Source organism: Rhinopithecus bieti, unplaced genomic scaffold (genome assembly GCF_001698545.2).
Source record: "Rhinopithecus bieti isolate Rb0 unplaced genomic scaffold, ASM169854v2 scaffold_17174, whole genome shotgun sequence".
In the NCBI taxonomy this organism is placed as follows: Eukaryota; Metazoa; Chordata; class Mammalia; order Primates; family Cercopithecidae; genus Rhinopithecus; species Rhinopithecus bieti.
Window position 1 is genome coordinate 1,669,890 of NW_016808962.1, and position 17,541 is coordinate 1,687,430.

At 58.7% G+C, this 17,541-nt stretch overlaps 2 protein-coding genes across 6 annotated transcripts; both read right to left on the reverse strand.

The window, feature by feature from the left end:
- Positions 1–3,386: 3,386 nt before the first annotated feature.
- Positions 3,387–7,911, reverse strand: MIOX (myo-inositol oxygenase). 5 transcript variants are annotated; one of them, XM_017888108.1, is made up of 11 exons: positions 6,890–7,911; positions 6,380–6,458; positions 5,831–5,911; positions 5,547–5,627; positions 5,242–5,404; positions 4,949–5,016; positions 4,394–4,503; positions 4,248–4,315; positions 4,125–4,174; positions 3,930–3,992; positions 3,388–3,688 (listed from the first exon to the last, which is right to left on the reverse strand). In XM_017888108.1, the coding sequence occupies exons 2-11, from the start codon at positions 6,392–6,394 to the stop codon at positions 3,611–3,613; spliced, it is 777 nt and encodes a 258-aa protein (XP_017743597.1). In that variant the 5' UTR covers positions 6,395–6,458; positions 6,890–7,911; the 3' UTR covers positions 3,388–3,610. The 5 variants fall into 5 exon arrangements, with proteins under 5 accessions (XP_017743596.1, XP_017743597.1, XP_017743594.1 ...); XM_017888105.1 differs by having other exon boundaries at positions 3,930–4,042; XM_017888107.1 differs by lacking the exon at positions 5,547–5,627 and having other exon boundaries at positions 3,387–3,688; positions 3,930–4,042.
- Positions 7,912–10,516: 2,605 nt separating this feature from the next.
- ADM2 (adrenomedullin 2) lies at positions 10,517–12,072 on the reverse strand. The gene is made up of 2 exons (XM_017888124.1): positions 11,649–12,072; positions 10,517–11,050 (listed from the first exon to the last, which is right to left on the reverse strand). The coding sequence occupies exons 1-2, from the start codon at positions 11,756–11,758 to the stop codon at positions 10,714–10,716; spliced, it is 447 nt and encodes a 148-aa protein (XP_017743613.1). The 5' UTR covers positions 11,759–12,072; the 3' UTR covers positions 10,517–10,713.
- Positions 12,073–17,541: the final 5,469 nt, after the last annotated feature.

Sequence of the window (17,541 nt, forward strand, 5' to 3'; positions counted from 1 at the left end):
CCCGCCTTGGCCTCCCAAAGTGCTGGGATTACAGGCGTGAGCCACCACGCCCGGCCAAAATTTTTAAGTGTTATGCCAGGTATGGTGGCTCACGCCTATAACGGTGGATCACCTGAGGTCAGGAGTTTGAGACCAGCCTGGCCAACATGAAGAAACCCCGTTTCTACTAAAAATACAAAAATTAGCTGGTCATGGTGTCATGTACCTGTCCATCTCAAAAAACAAAACAAAACAAAACTGTCAGCTTCAAAGTTCACAGTGGTGGACACAGGTTTCCCTAAATCCCGATGTTTGCTCGAGAGTTCAACTTTATCATTTACAGGAAACACTGTCATTGTTTTCCTTGGTGGGACATGGTGACCCGCCCACCTCAGCCTCCCAAAGTGCTGGGATTACAGGTGTGAGTCACCGCACCTGGCCGGCTAAATTTATTTCTAAATGTTTGAAGTTTTTGTAGCTGTTGTAACTGTGATTGTTTTCTTGATTTTTCGGATTGTTGTTAGTGTATAGAAACACTACTGATTTTTTTTTTTTTTTGAGACGGAGTCTTGCTCTGTCGCCCGGGCTGGAGTGCAGTGGCCGGATCTCAGCTCACTGCAAGCTCCGCCTCCTGGGTTTACGCCATTCTCCTGCCTCAGCCTCCGGAGTAGCTGGGACTACAGGCGCCCGCCACCTCGCCCGGCTAGATTTTTGTATTTTTTTTTAGTAGAGACGGGGTTTCACCATGTTAGCCAGGATGGTCTCGATCTCCTGACCTTGTGATCCGCCCGTCTCGGCCTCCCAAAGTGCTGGGATTACAGGCTTGAGCCACCATGCCCGGCCGAAACACTACTGCTTTTTGTATGTTGATTTTGTATGCTGCAACTTTACAGAATCTATTAACTAGTTTTAACATTTTTTGGTGGAATTTCTGTTGTTTTAAGCCACTCAATTTGTAGTAACTTGTTATGGCAGCCATAGGGAACAGTCTGGGGATCTCGTCACTCCAGATGGCAAGTTGCACATCACAGAGTGTGGCCGTCATGTCGGAAGGAGCCGGGAGTTAGCCTGGAAGACCCTCACCCGTCCCCACCAAGGATGGAACAACTGAGCCCTAGGGAGGATCCCTCGAGGAACAGAGCTGTTAAACACGGTGAGATCTGATGTTCTTCCTACAAACAGAAGCTGACCGCCCCGAAGGACACCAGGGAACCAGCTCTGAGGCACGCTGGTAAATTAAGGGAGGAGGCCGGGCACGGTGGCTCATGCTTGTAATCCTAGCACTTTGGGAGGCCTGGGCAGATCACTTGGGGTCAGAAATTAGAGACCAGCCTGGCCAACATGGTGAAACCCCATCTCTGCTAAAAACATAACAAATTAGCCAGGCGTGTTGGCAGGTGCCTGTAATCCCCACTACTCGGGAGGCTGAGGCAGGAGAATCGCCTGAACCTGGGAGGCGGAGGTTGCAGTGAGCTGAGATTGCACCACTGCACTCCAGCCTGGGCGACAGAGTGAAACTGTCTCAAAAAAAAAATAACAATAATTAAGAGAAGGACTGAAACATCGATCTACCTTTCTGTACAAACAGGACCACTGTGGAGCCAAAGAGCACGTGGGAGGCAACTTCCACTTCCTGAAGCGTTCCCTACGGCGGCCGAGGACAGAAAGCGACCCGGCTGTTATACCCGGGGAGTGGAGGATCCGGATGAGCTTGAACACCCACAGCTGACGTCTGACAACATTGAGGACAGGCCCCGCACGCCTCTTCCTCAGGAAACACCACTCCTGAAAGCACTCGTGCCCCCAACCAACCAAACGGAATCTGGGGAAGCCTCTAAATCCGGGCACCGATTGGCAGAAATTCAGAGGAAAACGTTAACAGGTACAGAATCGGCCGGGGCGGTGGCTCGAGCCTGTAATCCCAGCACTCTGGGAGGCCGAGGCGGGCGGATCACGAGGTCAGGCGATCGAGACCATCCTGGCTAACACGGTGAAACCCCGTCTCTACTAAAAATGCAAAAAATGAGCCGGGCGTGGTGACGGGCGCCTGTAGTCCCAGCTACTCCGGAGGCTGAGGCAGGAGAATGGTGTGAACCCGGGAGGCGGAGCTTGCAGTGAGCCGAGATTGCGCCACTGCACTCTCCAGCCTGGGCGACAGAGCAAGACTCAGTCTCAAAAAAAAAAAAAAAAACAGGTACAGAATCTCCACAAAGATGAATTCCCTAGGACAATTTACTTTCTTCAGAGATGAATTTCGGAGAAGATGGAGGGGAGGCCACTGGTTGGCAACAAGGGCTGCATGCCTGGGTGACAAAACCATGTAGAAAGGAGGGACGGTGGTTCCAGAGCTGCAGAGGGGCTGCTCTGCACGGGAGCCGCACCCAGGGCACGCGGAGGGTCCTGGAGGGTCGGTTCAGGGGTGGCGGCCACAGGTGTTTGCTTTATAGCATTTAAACTGTGCACTTGTTTTATTTTATTTTATTATTATTTTTTTTCTTTTTGAGATGGAATTTCACTCTTGGTACCCAGGCTGGAGTGCAGTGGCGCAATCTTGGCTCACGGCAACCTCCATCTCCCGGGTTCAAGCGATTCTCCTGCCTCAGCCTCCTGAATAGCTGGGATTACAGGTGCCCGCCACCACGCCTGGCTAATTTTTATATTTTTAGTAGAGACCGGGTTTTGCCATGTTGACCAGGCTGGTCTTGAACCCCTGACCTCAGGTGATCTGATCCACCCACCCCAGCCTCCCAAAATGCTGGGATTATAGGTGTGAGCCGCTGTGCCCGGCCTGCATTTTTTTTTTTTTTTTTTTGAGACGGAGTCTCGCTCTGTCACCCAGGCTAGAATGCAATGGCACGATCTTGGCTCACTGCAAGCTCCGCCTTCCGGGTTCACGCCATTCTCCTGCCTCAGCCTCCCGAGTAGCTGGACTACAGGCGCCCGCCATCACGCCCGGCTCATTTTTTGTTTTGTATTTTTAGTAGAGACGGGGTTTCACCGTGTTAGCCAGGATGGTCTCGATCTCCTGACCTCGTGATCCGCCCGCCTTGGCCTCCTAAAGTGCTGGGATTACAGGCTTGAGACACCGCGCCCGGCCCATTTTTTTTGTTTTGTTTTGTTTTCTATGAATGCATTATTTTAGCTATTGGGCTATTTTTTTTTTTTTTTAATTGGGCTATTTTTTAAGGGGACGGAGCCCAGAGGACTTGGTGACTGTTCTGAGCTTGTGGGGGTGAGCTGGGTGACTTGTCCTCCAGGCTCTGACACGGGAGCTGGGAGTATGAGCGGATGTTTACCACGACCAGTGCGGTGAGACACACACATCTAGGAGCCTGGGAGTTGGCCTCCACCCTGCTGGCAGGGTCACTCGGCCTGGGCCACCCGTGCTGCAGTAACACCCAGTGAGACTTCAGAAGCACAATGTTCTAGGTCTTTATTGCCGCCAGGCACATGTTGCCACGAGGGGTGGCGACCCTAAGGGGGTGAGTGAGGTCCCTCACCAAGGTGAACCCGGATGGCAGCTGTCTGCCCAGGGCCAGACCTCTCCAGGCAGGCGGAGGGCCAGGCCTAGGTCCAGCAGCAGCTTGAGTGGCAGGAGGGTCACCAGCTCAGGATGCCAGGGCAGTACTTGTCAATGAGCCCCTGGTAGTAGGGCCGCAGCTTGTCCACGTCCGGCAGGTCCGGGCACTTGGTGTAGAGGTCGAACTTGCTGCAGCAGGGAGGGGCGGTGAGCCCCGTGAAGAACCCCCAGTTCCCACCCCGCCGCTTCACTCCCACAAGCCCCTCGGGGGGACCCCAGGTCCCACCCCGCCGCTTCACTCCCACAAGCCCCTCGGGGGGACCCCAGGTCCCACCCCGCCGCTTCACTCCCACAAGCCCCTCGGGGGGGACCCCAGGTCCCACCCCCGCCGCTTCACTCCCACAAGCCCCCTCGGCGGGGAGGGCCGTACTTGAACTCCTGTACCCAGGGCAGCATGGCCAGGTCCTGCTGGCTGCACAGCTGCTGGTAGTCGCTGCCCGTGTGCCAGGGGTAGAAGGAGTGGAACCGGATCATATAGAAAGCCTGTGGGCAAGCCATACCCAGCAGCTGTCTCAGGGGTGCGGGACATGGTGGCCGGGGCCGGGCTGCCCCTCCCCCCACCTACCTCCGGGGGCAGTGAGAACTTGTTAAACTTCATCACCTGGTACATGTACTCTGTGGGGACAGGGTGTCACCACCAGGCACCACCTCTGCCCCACCGTCCCCCACTGCCCCACTCTGGCCTCACCATCATGGCCCCAGGACATGAGGACCCTGTCGAGCCCGCAGTGGGGCCGATACATGCCGAGTTCTGTGCTGCAGTGAGATACCAGGGTGAGGGGGGCTCAGGAGCCGCCCAGGGAGGGGAGCCCAGCCCTGGGCAGCGGGAAGCACCTGTATCGAGGATCCTGGAGGTCAGGGTTGTCCTGGAAGGTGGAGTCGCGGAAAACCACGGAAGCCTGGGGACGGCATCCGACAGGGAAGGTGTCTCCAACGACCGCCCACTGCAGAGGGACAGGCAGTTGTGGGGGACCATGGGGGTGTGGGGGGCTGTGGGGGTACACTGGCCTGCCCCCCCGGTAGTATCCCAGGCCAAGCACCAAGGCCACCAGAGGGACAGGCAGTCATGGGGGTGCCATGGCGGGGAGGTGTGGGGTGGCCATGGAGGGGCCGTGGGTGGTACACTGGCCTGCCCCCCAGGTAGTATCCCAGGCCAAGCACTGAGGCCACCAGAGGGACAGGCAGCCATGGGGCGGCCATGGGGGGTGCACTGGCTGGTCCCCCAGGCCGAGCACCGAGGCCACCAGAGGGACAGGCAGCCGTGGGGGGGGCCGTGGGGGGTACACTGGACTGCCCCGCAGGTAGTATCCCAGGCCAAGCACTGAAGCCACTCAGCTCCCACCTTGCCTCAACATGCAGACCTCCTCACCCACAACCACCAGCCCTTACCTGGGGCTCCCCAAACAGGGCCAGGACCTTCCCCAGGTCGTGCAGGAGCCCAACTAGGTGGAACCAGTCTGGGAGGGGGATGGACAGGGTAGGTTGGGGACTGCAGGGGCCAAGGCAGAGGATGAGCAGGCTTGCGGGGCTGAGAGCCGGGGGGGCCCAGGGCCTGCTCCCCAACGCAGGCAGGGCTGCTGGAGGAGGCCTGGGCCTACCACTGCCCCCTTCCACCCTATAGGCCGCTGCATTCTGCCCTTTGGAGGCAGCACCTGCCCCCCTGCAGCAGAGCTGGGGCTCACCCTTGTCTGGGTGGGCCTTCCGGATGCCCTCCGCCGTCTGGAAGGCATGGAAGGAGTTGGGGAAATCTACATCTGGGTCCGACTCATCCAGCAGCCCATCCAGCAGGTCCACAGCCTCCATGACTGTCATTTTCTTGTAAGAGAAGCCCCCAAACTGGGCATGCTGGTGGGGAAGGAGAAGGCAGTGTGGCCCAGGGTCAGCAGGCCCACTGCTCAGTCCTCTCCATCCTCTCGGTGCCTGGTGGGCTCATGGGGTTGAGGGCAAGGGTCCTCCGCGTTTGCATGGGGTGGCAGCAAACGCCTACCTTGCTCCTGACGAAGTCCACTGTCTGGTGCGTGTGCATGAGCTTGTAGGTGGTGAAGACACGGTCCAGGAGGGGACCCGACTGCAGGCCGGAGGGTCAGTGGAGGCTGGCACTACCCCCACCCTGCACACAAGGCCCCGTGCCTCCCCTCTCCCAGGCAGCCCCACAGGGTGTGATGGGGGTGAGGGTTCCCACAGGGCACCTCCTGGAGCTGTGTGAAGGGCAGGTGCTGCTCCCGAGGGTGTGGATGGGGGGGTCGGGGGGCGGGACGTCAAGGCACTCACCGTGTAGTTCCGGAAGCTGGCCTTGTCTTTGGCCACCTCTGGGTCCACATCAGGTCGGTAGACCAGGGAAGGGTCTGGGCCCTGGGTAGGTAGAGGATTGAACCTATTTCACCATCATGTCAGCTCCACGAGGAAGCACAGACATTCCCAGCGTGGCTGCAGACGCCAAGCCTGCCTCCGCTGGAGAGCTGGTGGGGGACACGAGAGGGCACAGCTTCTCCTGCACCATCATCCTGGCCCCTGCCCTGGCCTTAGCAAGTCCCAGGAGCTCTCACTCCCAGGTCCTTATCTGCAAAGTGAATGTCAGCAGACGTCTGCTTCCAGGGTGCAGGGGACACCGCCTGAGCGGCACCCATGGCCACCCTTGAGGGGTGGAAGCAGCCTTGGGAGGAGACTGAGTCCACAGGGAGCCTGGGGGTCGGCAGCCACTGGCTCTTCCCCAGCTGGACAGAGGAGCAGGGCTGGCCAGCGCCAGCTAGAAGAGGGCAGGAGCAGCTGGCCACCAGGAGAGCAGTCAGCGGGGCCTCTGCATGGGGTCTGGGCACTCACCACCGTCACCTTCATCCTGAGAGGGAGCGGCGCTCAGGTGGGAAAGTGCAGGCTGGTGAGTGTGTCCTCAGCCGGGCTCCTATATACACCCCAGGTTACATAAGTGACTGTGGTAATGAGTGACCATCCACCCTCCTCCTGGCCTCAGGGTGTTAATGTGTCAGCACACGAGCAGCCCCCAGCAGTCCCACATCCTCTTGCCCTGACTCAGCCTCCCTCCTGTCCTGAGCCGCTGACCTGCTTAGGGTTGTCTGTGGGCCCAGCCTCCCACTTGACCCTGGTCTGTGGGGTCCCACAAGTAGGGGCAGACCCAAGACCCCACCCTCAAGCACACACCCCCTCTGCGCCACCCCTTCCCTGGCTGCCCCACTGGATCTCAGGAGGTGAAAAGTTGCCCCAGGCCCTTCATGATTCTAGGTGGGGCAGGGGCTAGTTAAGAAAAGATGATTCTGAGGACTTGTTAAAATAGTGAGAAAAGCTTTATTCGAGAGCGTGGTGAGAGGAGCTCACCTCGGAATTCAACGACAGCTGGAGATTGATGACGTTGGAGGGGTCAGCGCATGGGAAGTTGCTAGGGGAGCCTTTGAGGGTAGGGGATTCTGGCCAGAGCGGCTCAACGGGTGTCTTGCAGGAGGCCGGCAGGGTGACGAGATCACGGGTGGGAGATGAGGAACTGGATCAGATATTGAGGGTGGGTAATTCTCCATAAACTGATTTACCAGGATTCTTGCTAACACCGGGGTCAGTGGGCCCAGAGAGGATGGGGATGAGGTCAGGCCTCGTTGAGGAAAGGACTCAGGAGCACCTGCCTAGAGGTCGGCCACAGAATGTGTCAGGCTCTGGGAGAGGGGCCTCACGGAGAGCGGGGAGCAGAAATGGAATCGCCAGCACCCGGGCTGCCAATGCAACTTCCCACGCATGGGCCCTGCAGGCACAGAGGACACTGGGAGAACAAAGTGCCCGCAGCAGAGCTGGCATCTTGGAGCGTGGCCAGGGAAGAGTCTGGGAACAGCAGTCAGCTGGGGCCATACCTAGGGCTGTACAGACCACAGGTCTGGGCTTCAGGTGTCAGGCGAGGGCTGTGGGGAGCTGACCTGACTCAACAAGATTCTGGCACAGCTGAGCTGAAAAGGAACTGTGAGGAGACCCCAGCGCCCTCCATTTAAATGGCACCTGCCCCGCACTCTCCTTCCTTGTCTGACTTCCCGTGGCACTCAGCACTCCCTGCCACTCCACCACCCACTTGCTCTACCTTCTATGTTTGTCTCTTTCTGTCTCCCCCTAGAACATTGGCCCCCGGGGGCAAGGCTGTATCCTCAAGTGTCCCAACAAGCGTGGGTCATGTGCTCAGCATGCACTGGCCAGAAGGATGGAGACAGGCACCCGGGAGGAGGCTACAGCCATTGCCCCCACAACAGGTGGTGCCTGGGTCAGGAGAAGGTGTCTGGATAGGTTCAGGAGGTGGGACCAGGCGGGATTCATAGGAAGGTGCGAGGGAGGAGAGGGGGTTTTTTGTTTTCGTTTTTTTTTTTTTTTTTGAGATGGAGTCTCGCTCTGTCACCCGGACTGGAGTGCAGTGGCCGGATCTCAGCTCACTGCAAGCTCCGCCTCCCGGGTTCACGCCATTCTCCTGCCTCAGCCTCCCGAGTAGCTGGGACTACAGGCGCCGCCACCTCGCCTGGCTAGCTTTTGTATTTTAGTAGAGACGGGGTTTCACCGTGTTAGCTAGGATGGTCTCGAACTCCTGACCTCGTGATCCGCCCGTCTCGGCCTCCCAAAGTGCTGGGATTACAGGCTTGAGCCACCGCGCCCGGCCCGTTTTTGTTTTTTTTGAAACAGAGTCTTGCTGTGTCATCCAGGCTTGAGTGCGGCAGTGCAATCTCAGCTCACTGCAACCTCCACCTCTGGGGCTCAGACGAGTCTCCTGCCTCAGCCTCCTGAGTAGATGTAATTACTAGCGTGTGCCACAGCGCCCAGCTAATTTTTGCATTATTACTTTTTTTTTTTTTTTTTTTGAGACAGAACTTTGCTCTTGTTACCCAGGCTGGAGTGCAGTGGCACAATCTCAGCTCACTGCAACCTCCGCCTCCCAGGTTCAAGTGATCCTCCTGCCTCAGCCTCCTGAGTAGCTGGGATTACAGTCATGTGCCACCATGCCTGACTAATTTGTATTTTTAGTAGAGACGGGGTTTCACCATGTTGGCCAGGCTGGTCTTGAACTCCTGACCTCAGGTGATCTGCCTGACTTGGCCTACCAAAGTGCTGGGATTACAGGCGTGAGCCACCGGGCCTGGCCTAGAGGAAGTTTTGGCCAGAGCAGCTGGAAGTGGTTGCTGGCGAAGGTGGGGGTGAGTGCAGGTGCTGCTGGGCCTCCGCGTGAGGGTGTCAGGTGGGTCTGGCTTCACACCTGTGGTGATGCAGAGGGTCACGGAAGGTGGCCTCCTGACTACAGGGCATGAGGAGGGTGAAGGCTTTCCTGGAGGAGGGAACACTTGGCCCTGACCACAGGCAGGCCCCAGACGGGGTGCCAAGCTGGACTTTGCCTAGGCAGGAGAGGAGGCATCTGGGAGGGTTTTGGCTGGGTTGAGTAGCGGACACTGAGCTCCTGACCCCCCAGCCCTGCCCCAGGGTCCCCTCCCTCTGTCCTCATGCCCTGTGCTCTGCTGACACCCTTCAGTGACCACAGGACACATGACTCAAGAGGCTGAGGCCCCTCCACCCTGCAGCCTCTCAGCAGCTAAGCCTCCTGTGCACCTGGGGACTTGGCACTCCCAGCTCCTTCCCCTAGGGAAGGCCTGCTGTCCTCAGACCTCACTGATCCAGTGCTTCTCCCAGGGAGCCGGCCTTGATAGCCTTGCTGTGCGGCCCACCACCCTGACCACCTCTGCTGCAACCCTAGTCCATCTCCCAGTGCACAGAGGCCTCCACAGGGCAGGATCAGCCTGGACTGTTCCCACAGGGCCTCGTGGAGCACAGGTCAGTTACCTGGACCCGGCGATCCCTGAGCTCAGGGAGCAAGCACAGAGGCGGCGCCTGGGTGGGCGCTTCCAAGACCCTCCCCTTTGGAGGTAGTCACTGAGGGGCAGGCTGTGGGGGAATGTCCTGAGCTCTGCTGTAGCCTCTAGAGTTGGGGTGATCATGGCGACCCTCATGGGGTGGCCGAGAGGGTGACCCTAGCAAACATTTGCAAATTAAATGCTGAGTGTTTGCCAAGTAGTGGATGGAACCCCTTCTGAACCCCGCGTTCTGCTGGACGACTGGGAGCCTCGAGTGGCACACACACATGAGCCCCCCCGTCCCCCCGGGGAAGGACACACACCAAGTCCGTGCACACTGGCAGTGGTTCTTGCTCTCATCATTTGGGGCTGGGCTGCCCTCCCGGGCTCTTGGCGAGTCACCTGCTGCCCCCACACCTGGTTCCACTGGGTCCCCACACTGGGTGGTAGTGGGGCGCCTATGTTGCCTGTGGAGCCCCACCCTTGTCTGGCTGCCAACAAGGGTCTCACCCCCTTGAGGTGGGGTGGGTGTATTTGGGCTGCGGGATCTTGCCCCACCCAGCCCTGCCCTGTCCTGGGGTTGTAAGGGGGGTCCCTGTCCCAGAATGGTTTGGGGTGGCTTCTGAACTGCTAAGTTCTCCTCCCCGGCCTCCCACAGGGGATCCAGATGGAGTCCCCATGGCTACCTCAGTCTGGGCTCCAGGGTTGGCAGCTGGAGCCACAGAGGTCCCTTCATGACTTCTGGAGGGCCACCATCCTTCCCTTGCACAACCCCAGGGGGGCTACAGCATCCCACACTCCCTATCCTGTCCCAAAGGCATGGGCAGGGAGATGCTGGGACCCCAGGCCAGGCAGGCACGTGGAAGGGCTGGTTGTGCACAACAGCAGGAACAGCCCAGGCACAAGGCCGGGCTTCAGTCTGACCGGACCAGCAGCGGAGGGGCCGCTTCTGGCCAATTCAGCCCCTCTCCCCTGCGCATCCAGACGTGGCCCTGTGGGTTCAGGGCCCAGCTTCTGCTCCATGTCTCTGGCAGATGCCTCCTCTTTAAAACGCTTTTTAGCATCTGGTGCTGCCACCAGCTGGGTCTGGCAGCCGTCCCCCGAGGGTTTACAATTTCAGGGTGTTTAGGCTCCTTGACGTACCAGCACTGCATGTAGATCAACCTCGGTCTACAGGTGTGCGAGGGTTTACGTGTGCGATGCCGTGCAGGCATTGTTGCCGCAGGACCTGCTGTCTGCAGCTCTGAGGGACTGGGCTGCGGAGGAGGCTCAGCTGCAGCTCTGGACGGGGGCACAGCACCCTGGCTGGGATGGGCAGGGGTGTGGCCCAGCCCCACTTCAGCCATAGCTGTGGGGGCTGCCTGGGTCCACAGGAGCTGAGTCCTGCCGGCCGGCCGGTCCCATGAGTTGCCACAGGCGGTGGCTGAGATTCTGCACCTGACAGGTGCCCAGCACACAGCCCACTCGCAGGAGCTGGGCTTGGGTCCTGCGGGAGCCTGAGTGTCTTCGGGGGCCCGAGTGTTGGCGGCCACCATCCCGGAGAGGCTGACCCATAGCAGGGGCCAGGCCAGCACCCCTGTGTGGCTGGAGGGCCTGGTGAAGCTTCCAAACCACAGGTCGGGGTGCGGGGTGCCTGGGCTGCAGGTTGCTGGAAGGGGTCCGGGCTGGGGGCTCCCTGCAGAGGCAGATGGAGAATGTCAACTGGATGGCTCAGACTTTCAGAGACCTCACACCTACCCACTTTTGCCTCTACACAGGCCTGGGTCACTGCCAGGGGAAGCCCACGGCCCCCACCCACACACAGCCTGGAGCACAGCCAGGGGAAGCCCACGCGTCCCCTTTGGGCTTGGGGCCTGGGACCATCTCAGTGGCCCGGGTCACGTGTCCTGGGAACCGGCACCTCCTTGGGCAAAGGGCACCCCAGCGGCCCAGCCTCTGCGGGTCACTACTCTCAGGGCTCAGGGTGACTCGGCTTCTGCCCTCCCTTTGGTCACAGGTGGGCCTGGGGATACCGCCAGCCTTCCCTCCCCCAGCAGACACCCCCAGAAAAGGGGCTGCTGTGTCCATGTGTGTGGGGAGAAGCAACTGCCCTGTGTAGGGAGGCAGAGGAAGAGGGCCCTAGCCCTGCTCAGGCGCTGCTGAGCCTGCGGCAGGGGCCTTGGTTTGGGACGGGAGCCCTAGCAGCAGGTGGGGGGTTGGAGGGAGGGCAGCCCCCGGCACTCTGCTTCCCTGCGGGGGCCAGAGGGGCTGGCTGGCCCAACACCTGGACTCACCTGGGTTTGACGGGACGCGGGTCCCCGCCCAGGCTGCGGGACAGCACGCCAGGGAGCTGCAGGCAGAGGAGGCTGATGCAACCCAGGGCGGCCGTCGAGATCCGGGCCATGGCGGGCGGCGCTGCAGGGGAGGGAGCGGTGAGCCGGGCAGGTCGGGGGCAGCCTGAGCCGCCAGCCACCCCCTCCGCCGGCACCTCGGGGAGCCCTCCGCGGTCGGGGCACCGGGTGTGGGCGTGGCAAGCTGGGCACGGGCGTCCGTCGGGGCGCAGGCCTCGGGCGCGAAGCGGACAGCGGGTCTGGGATCGGCCGCGGGTCCGTCCAGAGCGCAAGACAGAGCGGGCTGGGCGGGTCGGGGGTCCTGTCTGGAGCGGAGTCGCGGCCGGGAGGGCACCTCCGGAGCTGAGTACGTAGCCTTTCCAGCAAGGGGCGGAGCCGGATGCACGGACGGGGCGGGGCGCCCCTCCCCCGGGCCAAGCCGCGCTGGGGGGCGGGGAGGGGGCTGTTCCCGCTGGGAGCGCCGGATCACCGGCCCGGGACCGCGGGGCTGCCAGCCTCACTCCAGGCGCCTTCTAGTGGGGACGCAGCCCCGAGCCAGCGGGAGCCGGACTTCCCCAGGCTGAAGCGCGGTTCTGCGGGGCGAGCCGGAGTCCAAGCTGATTCCACAGCTGGGCGGACTCGGACCCGATGGGGCCCACCCTGTCAACCACCTCCCAATTGGTGGGTCCTGGCGGTCCCACCCTCCAGGGTCTGATCCGGTGGACCCCGGACCCCGGCCTGACCAGGGAGTCCACGGGATTCCGCAGCGGGCTGGCCATTCCGCTATCCTCTGATGCGGTGTCCCCAAACCCGGGGCTGCGCTCCTAAAAGGCTCTACCTACCGCCAGCCGCTCCAACCCCAGACCAAAGTATTGCACGGTTTCAGTAACAAATTTAAACAAGTGTCTGGGCGCGGTGGCTCACTCCGGTAATTCCAGCAATTTGGGAAGCCGAGGCGGGCGGATCACCTGAGGTCGGGAGTTTGAGACTAGCCTGGCCAACATGGAGAAACCCGTCTCTACTAAAAATAAAATTAGCTGGTCATGGGCCGGCGGGGCGCGGAGGCTCACGCCTGTAATCCCAGCATTTTGGGAGGCGGAGGCGAGTGGATCACGAGGTCAGGAAATCAAGACCATCCTGGCTAACACGGTGAAACTCCGTCTCTATTAAAAATACAAAAAATGAGCCGGGCGTGGTGGCGGGCGCCTGTAGTCCCAGCTACTCGGGAAGCTGAGGCAGAAGAATGGTGTGAACCCAGGAGGCGGAGCCACTGCACTCCAGCCTGGGGGACAGAGCGAGACTCCGCCCCCGAACCGCCCCCCCCAAAAAATTAGCTGGGCTTGGTGGCGGGTCCCTGTAATCTCAGCCACTTGGGAGGCTGTGGCAGGAAAGGTTGAGGCTTGAACCCAGGCGGTGGAGGTTGCAGTGAGCTGAGATCCTGCTATTGCACTCCAGCTTGGGTGACAGAGTGAGACTCCATCTCAAAAATAAAAAATAAAAATAAAAAAAAATTTAAACAAGTGAAACGTGAGACTCCCCTCACCATTGCCACCCACTCGGTATCCCTACCCTAGTCTGGGTGGGAGCCCTCTCCTGACCTGCCCTGGGCACACCAAGGTGTGGCCGTGTGAGGCACACACATCCATGTGTGCAGACCTGCAATAGGACTGAGACCCCATTCTTTCCTGAGAGCTTGTTTGGAGGTCCTGGCAGAGGAGCGCAGCTACTCGAAGCCCAATCCTCCATCCTCTTTGATGGAGCACACAGCTTCAGAGGGACGCACAGGGAATGGTGGGGAAGGAGGGGACACCTGCCTTTCAGCCAGCCACATCAGCCGAATCAACCCTGGTGACCAGTGGGGTGACAGGCGTCACAGCCTGACCGTCCTCACATCAGAGACCCCATTCTTTCCTATGGTTGGACCTACTCCAGCATATAGGTGTTGTATGATTCACTTCACGTGCTATTAACGTGAAATTCGGTGACCACCAGTCTTTTTGTGAGTTGTTGCCTTGAGCTCACAAATGTGTCTGTACGACACCTTCCTGGAAGGAGAAATTCTGGTTGAAGGTGCGTGTTTGTGTTGATAGATGGTTCACTGTTCTCCACAGTTTTCACCTACCCACCGTCCACGAGTCTTGGACTTGGTGTCACGGGTTCCAAGCTGCTGAGACTGGCCTCTCTCTTGGGTTAGCTGAGGATCTCTGCCTCTGTTTGTGCTTCCCCTTCTGTCTCCCCAACCCCTGCACTCACCCTGTAACTCCCCTGTGGTGCCCCCAGCCTGGGAGCACAGTCAACATTTGCTGGATGAATAAGTCGAGGAGTGCCGAGCACACACCACACAGGCCATTCTGGGAGGGCAGGGATGCCCTGCAGGTATTATTTACTTATTTTGACCAGTTAAGGGGCAGGGAGTGTCACATGTATAGGTTTTTTTTGTTGTTGTTTTTTGAGATGGAGCCCCACTCTGTCACCCAGGCTGGAGTGCAGTGGTGAAATCTCAGCTCACTGCAGCCTCCCCTCCCAGGTTCCAGCGATTCTCCTGCCTCAGCCTCCCGAGTGGCTGGAATTACAGGTGCCCACCACCGTGCCTGGATAATTTTTGTATTTGAGACAGGGTTTCACCATGTTGGCCAGGCTGGTCTCAAATTCCTGACCTCAGGTGATCCACCCACCTCAGCCTCCCAAAGTTGTGATTTCAGGTTTGAGCCACTGCACCCAGTGGTTTGTTTTCTTTTTGTTTTTTGAGATGGAGTCTCGCTCTGTCGCCCAGGCTGGAGTGTAGTGGCACAATCTTGGCTTAACTGCAACCTCCGCCTCCCAAGTTCAAGTAATTCTCCTGCCTCAGCCTCCCTAGTAGCTGGGATTACAGGCGCCCGCCACCACACCCAGCTAATTTTTGTATTTTTAGTAGAGACGGGGTTTCACCATGCTGGTCTTAAACTCTTGACCTCAAGCAACCCACCCACTTCTGACTCCCAAACTGCTAGGATTACAGGTGTGAGCCACCAAGCCCAGCCAAGTGTCACATTTATGTTGAAAGGCGGAGTGGCAGCCAAGAAGGCAGGTGCTGGGGAGGCAGGCAGAAAGAGCTTGAGGGGACAGAGTGGATGAGTGGGAGAAATTTAGCAGGGCAGGATGGTAAATGAGGGGCTCACAGTTCCTGGAGAAGCCCTTCTGTTTGCTGATGTGGCAGCTGCTGAGGGGGTGGGAAGAGGTCGGGGCCTGGACATGCTGAGGCCGAGATGCTTGAGGGTAGTCCAGGGAGGGGGTCTGGTTGCTCCCCAGCCTGGCAGGCATGGGACTGAGAGAAGGCAGGTCGAGAACAGTTTTGGAGATCTCAGGGATGGCGCAGCCATGGAGGATATGGTGAGCCTGGTCCACAAAGAATGCGGAGAGGCTGGCCAAGAATAGAGCTCAGTGCCAGCTCTGGAGGGCCAGGGAGGGAAGGGCCTGAGCAGAGGATCCCCCAGGTTCCCAAGTCTGCTGCTGCGGCTTCTGCTGCCTCCCCACTCGGCCCTCAGCCTTCCACACCGCCACCAGCTCCGTCCCTTCAAAATATAAGTGCAATCAAATCATTTGCCCCACCAATAAAGAAAAATCAATGACAATTCCCTGTCCTCACAAGGTTTTTAATCTGGGACAGGTGGAGGTCAGCCCCAGTGAGGGGCTGCGTTTCAGACCCTGGGATGACAGGACAGTTGCTGCCCCTGTGAGCCACAATCCTACCTCCTGCCAGTCTGTGGGGAGGGTGTGTCCTCTGCCCTCAGGCATCAGCCTGGCTGCTGCTTCTGCACCTGCCCCGCCCACCAGGCAGGAGTCCCCCTCTGTGATCCCAGGGTCCCTGGCACTTGTTTCATGTGACTCTATTCTTAGTTGGAGGAGCTGCTTCTGGGGAGTGATGGGGCCCCAGCACTGCTTATGATGGACACAGGTGAAGAGAAGACACGAGTTGCCAAATGTGCCAGGGCTGGACCATAGGAGGGGGGCGGTGGCACTGGAAAATGCTTGTGAGAATCTAAACAAGCTAGGGTGGTAACTGGCTGGACAAAGAGCATCTTCGTTTTTTTCCTTTTTTTTTTTTTTTGAGATGGAGTTGCACTCTGTCGCCCAGCCTGGAGTGCAGTGGTGCAATCTCGGCTCACTGCAACTTCCACCTCCCAGGTTCAAGCAACTCTCCTGCCTCAGCCTCCCGAGTCACTGGGACTGCAGGTGTGAGCCACCACGCCTGGCTAATTTTTGTATTTTTATAGAGACAGGGTTTCACCATGTTTACTAGGCCGGTCTCAAACTCCTTATGCCGAGTGATCCACCCACCTCGGCCTCCCAAAGTGCTGGGATTTACAGGCATGAGCCACCACGCCTGGGCTTTGGGGGGTTTTGTTTGAGTGTTTTATGATGGCAGAGGTAAGTTTGACTCTGATAGCAAGGAATCCATAGACAGGGAAAGATGGAGTTTGGCGGTGGGCACTGACAGTGAATGATGGCCTGAGATGGGGGTGGGCAGGGGGGCAGAGCCTGTGGTAATGGAGGGAGGGGTGTTGTGAGAGGTGTAAGATGGGGGCTTGGTGCTCCCACCTGATAGCTTCTGTTTGCTCTGTGAGGAGCAGCCAATCATCTCAGAGACACTGGAAGTGGGGTGGGAGGTTTGAGGAGAGTGCAGACGGCAAGACAGCTGACCAGAAATCAGCAGGCTGGGTGGTAGGGAAGGGCGTTCATCCATCTGAGCTACTGAGCCACTATGGATGGTTGTTCTCAAGGGCCTGGTAGAAGTGTGAGAGTGGAGAGTGCTATGCAGGGTCCCCAGAGTCTCTCAGAAGAGAGCCAGCCCTGGGCTCAAGCACTAGCCCAGACTTGCCCAGGGACACTGCCAGCCTGTACACAAGCTCAATGGTGTGGTAATGTGGTGCTGAGGACCTTTTTGGGTGCAAGTGACAGAAACCAGCTTGAGCCAGCTGGAGCAAAAAGGAGGATTTCTGGCAGGGCACAGTTTCTCACACCTGTAATCCCAACACTTCTCGAGGCAGATGCAGGAGGATCATTTGAGGACAGGAGTTCAAGACAAGCCTAGGCAACATATCAAGACCCTGTCTCTACAAAAAAATTAAATTTTAAAAAGATGATTTCTCAACCTGTGAAAACCCACAGTGGTAGAGGAGAGGTGGAGTGTGGCCTGTGCCTGAGGGCAGGGAGGGGACCCTGGTGGGGTCTCAGTCTGATTCCATTCATTCTCTTGGTCTGGATCCTGCCCATGGATGGAGCGTTGGATGCCAGTCATTTGGCCAGTTCTTGCAGCAGCCAAACTCATTTAAAAACAGATCTTCAAGGCCAGCCAGGCGCGGTGGCTCTCGCCTGTAATCCCAGCACTTTGGGAGGCTGAGATAGGCGGATCTCGAGGTCAGAAGATCGAGACCATCCTGGCTAACACGGTGAAATCCCGTCGCTACTAAAAATACAAAAAATTAGCCGGGTGCAGTGGCTCAAGCCTGTAGTCCCAGCACTTTGGGAGGCCGAGATGGGCGGATCACAAGGTCAGGAGATCGAGACCATCCTGGCTAACCTGGTGAAACCCCGTCTCTGCTAAAAAATACAAAAAACTAGCCGGGCGAGGTGGCGGGCGCCTGTAGTCCCAGCTACTCGGGAGGCTGAGGCAGGAGAATGGGGTAAACCCGGGAGGCGGAGCTTGCAGTGAGCTGAGATCCGGCCACTGTACTCCAGCCTGGGCGACAGAGCGAGACTCCGTCTCAAAACAAACAAACAAACAAACAAACAAAAAAATTAGCCGGGCATGGTGGCAGGTGCCTGTAGTCCCAGCTACTTGGGAGGCTGAGGCAGGAGAATGGTGTGAACCTGGGAG